Source organism: Leishmania braziliensis, chromosome 14 (genome assembly GCF_000002845.2).
Source record: "Leishmania braziliensis MHOM/BR/75/M2904 complete genome, chromosome 14".
Classification (NCBI taxonomy): domain Eukaryota; phylum Euglenozoa; class Kinetoplastea; order Trypanosomatida; family Trypanosomatidae; genus Leishmania; species Leishmania braziliensis.
Window position 1 is genome coordinate 167370 of NC_009306.2, and position 10185 is coordinate 177554.

Here is a 10185-nt window from a genome sequence, read left to right on the forward strand (position 1 = left end):
GCTATTCTCGCTCTCGCCCACATAGCGTGAAACAACAAGAACGAAAAGTTGAGGCCTCGCAGTTGCGCGGGTGTGGTGCAAGGGGGCGCGCAGGAGATGCACCCATGCATATAAAGAAGAGAAAGGACGCCGGACAACAAAATGAAAAACGACACCAGGGAGTTCTGGGAGACGCCATAGATATCGCCGTTGCGAGGCCCAGTGTGGTAGGAAGAGCCAAAAAGAAGGAATCCCCAGCGGCGTCATCAAAGAACACGCGCGAAGACAGCTGGCTTAAGAATGACGAGAAGGCGCGAAAAAGCAAAGCGAGGACTTGGCAGAGGCGTACGTGGACGGCAGGCAAAGAAAAACAAACACGCTTGTTAGCGGGTCATTGAGTTAGAAGAAAGAAGAGAGGGGGACCGAGAAGAGGAAGCTCGAGGGGAGAACGAAACAGAGCACATATAGTGCGTGGGTAAAGGCAGGCACTCGCACTCACGCCCGACGTTGAAAGCTGCGTGAGAGAGCCGAGCTTCTAGCGCGCAGCCCTGCCCCAATACCCCTTCCCGTTCCCCTTTCTTTCCCTTCTCACGTCATTGCAGCACCTCCCTCAAACACTGAAGAAGCGGCTCGCCACCTTTCGTGTGACCGTGGCTCTCGCTTACTCCTGCAAACGCGCCTCGTTGAGCTGCTTCTGCTCAGTCACCAGCGACTTCATGCGACTCTCGAACATGTGCACGTACAGCACGGTGAAGGTGAACTGGAGAGCGTGCAGGACGAAAGCGGCCATGGACAGGGCAAAGGACGAAGAGAAGTCGCAGTAGTCCTTTACGCGCACCTTGCGACCGACGATGGTGGTGCTGTTCATGGTGAGGATGCTGCCAGCGTACACACCGACGCTGAGGGCCCAGGAGATGAGGATGGTGATCCACACGGAGAAGGACCACGCGCACAGCACGGCCGTGTAGTTCTGCAGGCACACGACAAGGGCAATGCCAATTATGTTGACGAGGGAGTAGCATACAGCCAGCACAGTGAACGCGGCCGCACCGAGCATCATGGTGCGGGTCACTGGCGACGGGAAGCCCTTGTCCGCGATACCACGCGCAGTGTACCACTTCTGCGTGTAGAAGGAGGCGGAGCCGCACCTTCGCGCGCCCCACAGCGAGTAGCAGAACGGCCTCGAGCCCTCGGTGACCGACACGTTGAGACCTGCGCTCACGGCCCTCAGGTCTGCGCCGATCCTGATGGCCCTGGTGCCGTCGACCTTGAAGATATCCGTGACGACGGCGGCGATGAGCAGGGCGAGGATGGCCACCTGCATCACCGCAGCGAGGGCGATGAACACGCGCTCTCGGTAGGGAATATAGGGAACTGTGCGGCCACCGATCTTCGACTTGCGGCGGTGCAGCGAGGACGGCCGGCGAGACGTGCGGAGGGAGCTGATCTCCGTGAGAGGCTCGCGGTTCATGTTTAACTCACTCGGCATGACTGATAAAGGGAAAAAGGGAGGAGCAAAGCGGAAGTCGGAGAAGGGAGAGTTGAAGGAAGAACAAGGTGAAGTGGAATTGGCGGTGCGCGTATGTAACTCAGAACTACGACTGAGATCTCGCTAAGAAGAAGAGAGTGAGTGAGGAGGAGAGTGCAGGGAGTGGCACAGGAAAAGAAACACCCCAAAAGGGGATAAGGCAACACGGTGTTACGACGTCGTTGTCGCTTGTGGGTAAAAAGTGGAAAACGCACATAAATCGGTGAAATTGAGAGGGCGAGGAGAGGCGGAGAAAGCGATGGCGTTTGTGTGAGTGGCTCATGACGAGATCAGAGAGAGAGAGAGAGAGAGTGTGTGTGCGCTACAACGCAGAGTCGCTCACACTCGCAACGCGAACCTGCGCAAGCGCGCATTACAAGCAGGAGACGTCAAACCACACCACTTGCCCGATAGCAAGGATGATGGGGCGGCGGAACGAGTTCCCTAAACGAGTGCATCTGGGCATCCTGACCAGGTGAAGTGCGGGAGGATGAGAGGCGAGAAAATGTTTCTTTCATCCACATCACCGTATGGGCCTCGTTTGATATGGCGGAGGTGCAGCTGTGTTTTTTTTTTCTCCAATTCAGTTGCGGAATGCGGTCTTTGCCTGCTTCGTCCACTTGTCGTACGTGCCCTCTTAGGCGCCGAAAAACGTAGCGGGTTCTCCCTCTTCCTCGGTGCCCATCCTTGTAAACGCACCCGGACGTGGCCGAGGAAGGCTGTAGAAGCAGGATGAGGTGAGGCTATGAGAGGAGAGAAGCTGCCGGGTCGAGGTGTCCCTCAGCAGACTTGCTTTGTGGCGACTACTGTGATGTGTTGTGTTCTTTCTTTTTGCGGGGGCTTGTAGAGGCGTCGGCGGTTTCTTTCCCTCTGCACCGCCTTCCCGCACACCGGCATTGATACGAAGCGGTGAGTAAAAGTCAGCTGATGAGGAAGAAGCGAGAGGAGATGACGCACGCTGGCATGCACAGACACACCCTGATACACGGGTGCACTGCGAGGGAGGGGGGGGGCAGAAGGAAGTGTACAGGCAACTTCTGTGCTTGCTCGGACACAAAGACACATACACACGCACGCGCGCTCAGAAGAAAACAACCAAAAAAAGGCAGTGCTGTTCAGCATTTTCATTTACTTTTGATTCTGCTTGTTGCGCTGGTTGAGAGGGAGCTTTTCCTGTGCCGCCTTTGGGATAAATTCCCACCACACACACACACACACACGCGAGGAGGAGGAGGGCGAAGGTCCGTCGCAAAACAAAAAGGAGGGGGGGGGGACAACAACAACAGCGATACACTTCTCGAGAAGGGGGGAAGTCAGGGTGAGAAAGAGAGAAAATGAACGTATAGACAACGTCACGCACTACAAGAGACCAGAGACACACACACACACACACGAACAGAAAAGGAAAAGTGGTGAAGAGAGACGGAGGGGAAGCTTCAGAAACGTCATTCCCTACAGAGTCGCATGATGGTGGGTGGGTGTGTGGGGTCAAGGCGGAGGAGGGAATGAGGGAAAGAATCAAAGCAAAAGGGAACGCACAAAAAGGTTGTCAAATTTGTGTGCAGGCGTTTCTCTTCACGGGGGAGGGGGTCATCTCCATCTTTGCGCGTCTCCACAAGCCTTACAAGAAGGACGCAGGAGACATTCAGAAAAATAAAAAAAACCACCCGTACGTCAGCGTAGATGCCAAGTACACACAAACACACCTACATAGACACACGGACACGCACACATCCATTCAGAACCGCGGTGAGCGCAAGTTTGTGTGGGTATCCTGTGTTAGACTGCGGGATACCATCAAGTCACTCTGCTTTTTTTTTTGCCTTAGCGTCTTTTCCTTCTCGACAAATCACCTTATCAGCAGATGAGCCAAAAGAGAGGAGGTGTATGTGCACAACAGGGGGGAAAAGTCTTCGGAAGAAACTGACAGCAACCACTGAGGGAGGAAAGAGAATACGAGGGGAGAAAGAAACAACAACAAGCGATCAGAGAATAATAATAATATGGAGTTAGCTAGAGAGAAAGCACACACACATACATACACACACGAGGGGGTGGGGTGAAGCTCAGAGAGAATGAGACTGAAAAAATGCAGCGAAAGAGTCAGGGGGAAAGACGACGGCACACATACACACACACACATGCATACACAAGAGAAGAACAGAATCAGCCCCAACCAACAAGTCTTAGCTTACGCGGATATACGTTCTCCATTTGCTTTTCTTTTGCTGCTGAAAGGAGGAGAGAAGGAGTCGCTTTCTCCATTACTTCCTTTTTTTTTTCGCTCCGTGAACTCTCTGGTCATTGGAGCCCGTCGCGCACACTCTCTGTGTACGTGCCTTGCATGCACTTCGTCAGCATTGTTTCCACCCTCGCATACCTTTCAGGCACAACCTTGTGGAGTAAAAGAATAGAGAGAGAGAGGGAACCGGGATGCAGAGCGGTACACGTCTCCATGATGTACCCACTCATCACGCACCAAGCCCCATTACATCTTACCGTCTCGTGGCTTTACACACGCTCAGCGGGTGTTTGCAGACACACATACACGAGCATGCGCAGAGACGCGAAATTCTGTTGTTTGCACTTTTCCTCTTTGATATGAACAACAGGTGCCCCACTCTCCTCACTTGTGCTTGCCGTTGCACTTGGCAGATCTGCACCGGAATCACCTCCCCCCTCCCTCTATTCCTCTCTCTTCTCTGGAGTACCATCGCTCTCTTAAATTGTTTTCTTTCACTTGCTTCCAAAGCGCAGCGGCGAAAGAGTGCCGAGCGGAGAGGGAGAAAAATAGAGAAGAGGAAAGAAAGAGAGAGGGAGAAGCACAGAGGCCAGAGGGTGCTGGGATTTGGGAGCGGGGGGGGGGTCACCGGAGGAGGAAGTTGAATGGAGGTACAAGAGAAGGGGAGGGGGGGGGGAGGGAGGAGAGAGAGAAAAGGAGAAAAAGATAGACAAAGCGAGGGAGTGGAAGGAGACACACAAAAAGGAGGAAAAACAACAGTCGCTTGAGTGTCCATCCCTTCGTTTACTAAAACACAAGGAAATTACTGTCTTAGTACCCTTTCTGTGAGTGTGCGTGTGCTGTCTCTCTCTCTCTCCCTCTCTCGCTGTGTCTATGTGTGCTCTTTTTTGTTCATTTATCTGGGGACTGTCTCTCAAGGCGCGCACATTCATCCATGGGCGTGTGTGTGTCTAGTGGAGGGGGTGAGGGCGGAGGGATGAGGAGTGGATCGTCAACAACACTGATCGGCCCCACTACCGTCTCTCTTTCTAAAGAAGATCCTCGAGAGAGAGGGAGAGAGCGAGCCCATCGTGGCGCGGGGGGAGACAGGCCAGATGCGTGAAGGGAGGACCCAACAAAGGGGGATAAGAACAGTAAACTCGAGAGGAGAACAAAGTCGGGGTGGAAAGAGAGAGAGAGAGACACACACGCACACAGGGTCAAGAAGGAAAAGGAAACGATGTATACAAATAGAAAAGGAAAGGGAGGGAGGAGACGCGTGCACACACGTACGGAGAAAGGTTAAACACACAGAGAGAAAGAGCGCGAGAAAGAAATGGGCGACTATGATTCTCCTGCCCTGATTCGTTGGTATTTCAGCGGGATGAGGGTTTCAATGGATAAGAGATGGAGGGGAAAAGGAGGAAGACTGGTACAAGTGCGGCGCTCCTTCCTGGCGACGAACCTGAGCACGAGAAGAGGACGGGGAGACAGGCAATGATGGTTCAAGAAAGGAGAGGGGAGGGCAGGAACCACTGACCGAAAAGGATACGAGCACGTCGAACCGACGGAAAGAAGGCAGGGAAAGAGAAGGAAGAATGACGAGGCGATCCCAGCCACGAACGCTCCTGCTCGTCCCTCTTCCCCTACTCCCCGTGTGACACCCTCCCTCCCTTGCTCCCTATTTCAACCCGCTCGCACAGCAGTAGGGGTTGCATACATTCACGTGAACAAGAAACCCACGTTCCCAACGACAACCCGCCCCCATCCTTTCCCCCATCCCCGTCTTCTCTCAAGAAAAGACAGGGAATTCACATCTCGCTGAGCTCTCCGACACGTCTTAAAAATAACAACTGCCTGCTGCTTGTGAGCCGCGCCTCACCATCACCGTCTTGATTTCCTTAGAGGTGACCTCTCCGCGCGACTTCTCCGCCCATCCTCTGCGCAACACAACAGCAAAGAAAGCAACCGATCAGACTAAACCTACTCGGCCATCTCCTAGGAGCGGTCGTGGGGTGCCTCGTTGAGCTGCTTCTGCTCAGTCACCAGCGACTTCATGCGACTCTCGAACATGTGCACGTACAGCACGGTGAAGGTGAACTGGAGAGCGTGCAGGACGAAAGCGGCCATGGACAGGGCAAAGGACGAAGAGAAGTCGCAGTAGTCCTTTACGCGCACCTTGCGACCGACGATGGTGGTGCTGTTCATGGTGAGGATGCTGCCAGCGTACACACCGACGCTGAGGGCCCAGGAGATGAGGATGGTGATCCACACGGAGAAGGACCACGCGCACAGCACGGCCGTGTAGTTCTGCAGGCACACGACAAGGGCAATGCCAATTATGTTGACGAGGGAGTAGCATACAGCCAGCACAGTGAACGCGGCCGCACCGAGCATCATGGTGCGGGTCACTGGCGACGGGAAGCCCTTGTCCGCGATACCACGCGCAGTGTACCACTTCTGCGTGTAGAAGGAGGCGGAGCCGCACCTTCGCGCGCCCCACAGCGAGTAGCAGAACGGCCTCGAGCCCTCGGTGACCGACACGTTGAGACCTGCGCTCACGGCCCTCAGGTCTGCGCCGATCCTGATGGCCCTGGTGCCGTCGACCTTGAAGATATCCGTGACGACGGCGGCGATGAGCAGGGCGAGGATGGCCACCTGCATCACCGCAGCGAGGGCGATGAACACGCGCTCTCGGTAGGGAATATAGAGAACTGTGCGGCCACCGATCTTCGACTTGCGGCGGTGCAGCGAGGACGGCCGGCGAGACGTGCGGAGGGAGCTGATCTCCGTGAGAGGCTCGTGGTTCATGTTGAAATCGCTCGGCATGATTGCGAGAGGGGGTTGTTTATTGTCGGTAAATGTGTATCTGTGTGTCTGCCAGCGGGACTGGGAGGCGAAAGTCTTGACCAAAAAGAAATGAGTGGTGTGGCGGAGGAATGAGGGAGGGGAGAGAAGGAGTGCGGTAAGGGTGGAGCGCGAAAGGGAGCTGCCGTGCTACGTGAGTTGCAGGTAGTGCACGAGGAAGTAATGCGTATATATATATATATATATATGTATGTGTATGGATTGGGTTGGATGGTGGAAAAATTCCATAAGCAAAGGGCAGATGATGTGGGCACGCAGATGGAATGGTGGGAAAGACGGAGGGCGATGTAGGCAGAAGTGGAGATGTACGAAGCAGGGTCCAGTGATTTACTGCAGTAATTTACCCGAGAGAGAGAGGCCGTCCCATCACTGGTTGTCCACCACAGGCATACACAGTCACGCACGCACATACAGGACGAGGTGGGAAGCGTACATCTGCACAGCACTTGCATGAACCCATCGCGTTATTCCTCGATGTAAGTGGGGATGAGGAGCAACGCAGCACAAAGAGGGGTGCGGTGGGGGGAGGTGACGCTGGGCGGAGGAAGGCAGCTGCTAGTGTGGTTGACATCCGAAAAGGGGCGTCTTCCAGCACATTGGTATGACCGCACGAGCAGAACAGTGGCCGCGTTTGGACGAACATCAACGTTTCTTTTTTTTTTTCTTTCGCGCGGCATCTGTACTCTTCTGTTTCACGATGAGCATAGGTGGACACGAATCCATGCTTGGCTTATTCAGATGTTCGATAGGGGGAACGAAGTTGAGTGATATAAATCAGCCACCAAAAGAACTCAGGTGCCGCAGCGTTAAGGAAGAAGAGCTAAAGGAGAGCGAAGTATGAGAGATGCGATTGACTTTCTACCCCACTGGTCGCAAGCGTGCTCTGCGATGGTATGCTTGGACGCCAAACTGGACCTTCCATCCCTCGCACAGATAAGGAATTCCACTTGATGTGTGATACTTGCCTGCTTAGCGTGCACATGACCACGTATGGGGCAAGTGACCCACACCTCCGTCAACCTATCCAGTCTCACCAGGTCCGATCTTTCTCGAGCCTCCCGAGTCGCTCGTGGGCTATTTGCCGAACCACAGCCCGCGTCACCAGTTTACAGTCCAAGGAGGAGGCACGCCGTGAGTGAGGTGTAGACAAGTTAGTTTGGCCCCTAAGAAGAAAAAGTATGACGAAAGGGTATAGAGCAGGGAAAAAGGACTGCCTTCACACCAGCTGAGAGTACTGCGTGTGTGTTTGTGTGTGTGGGGGGGGGGGGCGGCGTGGATCATCCGATTGCAGGCAATGGACAATGGAAAAGCATTTTGGGTCGTAGCGTGTGTGCGGGAGTTCTGTTCTTCCGTATCACACGTGACTTAACTAGAGAAGGAAAAGGAAACTACGCGTCCAAACCAACCCGTGCATCGGACATAAGGCCGGCCTCAAGGCATCTGCTAGTCTGTGTCGCGAGGGGACGTATTGGAGGCTCGCTCTGTATGGGGGTAATCGCTGTCAGACCGAGGCGGAGTTCATGGCTGACGGTGAAGGCACGCGCTTATCCCTTACACACTCCAGAAAGCGTGGGTTTGTTGCCCACGAGAGGATATGTGCAGGATCTGAGAGGGACTGCGTCGCGAAAGGAGCCAAACACTTGGGTAGCTGCGCGTGCTTCAGCCGCGTCCCCTATCGATCGCCAACCACCCCGACCAGCGAGTGACGAATGTGTCTAAACGTTACATACCTGCCCTCGTCGGCTGCGCAACACCAACTCGGCGTGAGCAATGGTCAGTCGCGCGCGAAAATCAGTTCTTCATCTGGCGCAACGCCGAAGGGCTCAGCTGTACCTTTATGCTCGAGTGCGATGCGCCATCGGCTCAGCTCTGCCCCGACCCTTCGGGCTCCCTTCAAATGCTCCCAATGCCGATGAACGGGAATCGCCAGCGCGCAGCGAACCACAGTTTCCCCACGAAGGCCTTTAGCTGTGCCACAACGAATTGGAGGAAATCGGCTGAATTCGTCTCTCGGGGCGCCCTTGAGGACCTTTGGACCCACAGCCACACATCGTGTGCGGAGGTCAAAGTGAACGCCCACAAAGGTGCAAACTTGTGTGCACACCGTCTCCCTCTCGTGTTCAGCGTGGACCGCGATGGCACCACCGCCCCTTCCCCTGCGATTTGCAGGTTGTCGGTCCATGCGAGGACTGTTGTCTGTGAAGAAGCCCACCTATACATCCGTGCAGACGGGACCACGCCCACGGGCGGCCGACGAGTGCGCGGGCATTATCTAGGGACTAACGCGCAGCCCCATTCGGCAGCGCTCGCATCTCGTAGCACGAGCCGGTCCCGTCGCGGAATGGAAATCGAGCGTGGAGGTGCCGCGGCAGTTGTGCCTGAGGAAGCAAACACGTCAAGTCGAACGTCTCCCCCAACCCGTCGGCAGGCTCTGCCAGGGAGCCTCTGGTAGCGGCATGTGGGGCAGACAGCCGGCGTTCTGCAATGGAGCATTGAGGCAGCGGGGCCACACAATAAAACGCAGTCGCGGGGCAGCAGACTTCTCCTCCAGCACTCTGAAAGCCGAGCGCAGCGAGTCCACCATCTCTGTATCGTCGATCGTTTTTTCGTCCACACCTACGGCCACCAACGACGCTGCCCACCGCTGAGTAAAAGGCATGAGTGAGGAGCTGTGGGTGCCGCCTTTACATCAGCCCCCAGGCTAGCCACACACTGCTGCACCCCCGCTCGCCTGCAGCGTCGTATCGGAGCGCAACGCAACGCTGTCATCCTGCAGGCGTGCGGAGGAGTGAAACATTCATCCGCAGGCACCGGTACGGGTGTGCGAGCGCTAAACAGCAGTGTGGATGTCTGGCCCTTGGGGAAGGAGGGAAAGGGGGGCATCAGTAGGCTTTCGTCGAAGAAGGAGCTACCTGGCCACGAGTCGCCCACCAAAGGAGCGTTGGGAGACAAGAAGACTCGAGCTTCCTCGCCAGCAGCATCTTCTGGCGAGCATATCGAACGGCTGTGCCCTGAATCACTCGCTGTGCGGGGGAAGGGGAAGCGTCGAATCACGGCGTCGCGCTTGCAGATCGCGTTGTCTGATATTCGGGCCAAGATGGTATCCATCGCTCCAGCCCTGATGCAGTGCACGCAAAAACCGCAAACCATCAGTGGAAGGTTGATCCTCCTGTGCTGGGAGGAGAAAGAGCGGCGTTTGCCGGGTAGAGACCTCCCACAACAGCCGTCGCAGGTGCACTTGGATCTCCCATCTCCACTCGCCGAAGTCGATCACTAGCCCGTCGAGAAAAACAAGTAGAAACAACTTGGCCGTCATCCTGATGATGTTGTCCTACCTGGACGCAGCCTTCCACATGATTCGGTACACTGCGCAGAGGAGTGGAGACACGACCCCCTCCCCCCACAACGATGTCGCTCAGAGACTCGCTGGGGATGGATAGGGCCTGCTGAGCGGTTCGAGGACCCCTCGCTCCTTTGATCACTGCATCCAGCAATTTGAGGTAGTGGACCGGCTGTCCAAGCTTGGAGGACACGCTGAGATGATGGTGCAGGTATGTGTGCTGCATACGGGTGCCCAATCAGACGNANA

General features: G+C 55.4%; 2 protein-coding genes across 2 annotated transcripts; both read right to left on the reverse strand.

The window, feature by feature from the left end:
* Window positions 1–640: 640 nt before the first annotated feature.
* Window positions 641–1468, reverse strand: LBRM_14_0490 (hypothetical protein, unknown function; the record flags this gene model as incomplete). The annotated part of the gene is made up of 1 exon (XM_001563291.1): window positions 641–1468. One exon carries the CDS (start codon window positions 1466–1468, stop codon window positions 641–643), a length of 828 nt encoding a protein of 275 aa, XP_001563341.1.
* A 4258-nt stretch (window positions 1469–5726) lies between these two features.
* LBRM_14_0500 (hypothetical protein, unknown function) lies at window positions 5727–6557 on the reverse strand (the record flags this gene model as incomplete). Its single annotated transcript, XM_001563292.1, has 1 exon — window positions 5727–6557. The coding sequence occupies one exon, from the start codon at window positions 6555–6557 to the stop codon at window positions 5727–5729; it is 831 nt and encodes a 276-aa protein (XP_001563342.1).
* Window positions 6558–10185: the final 3628 nt, after the last annotated feature.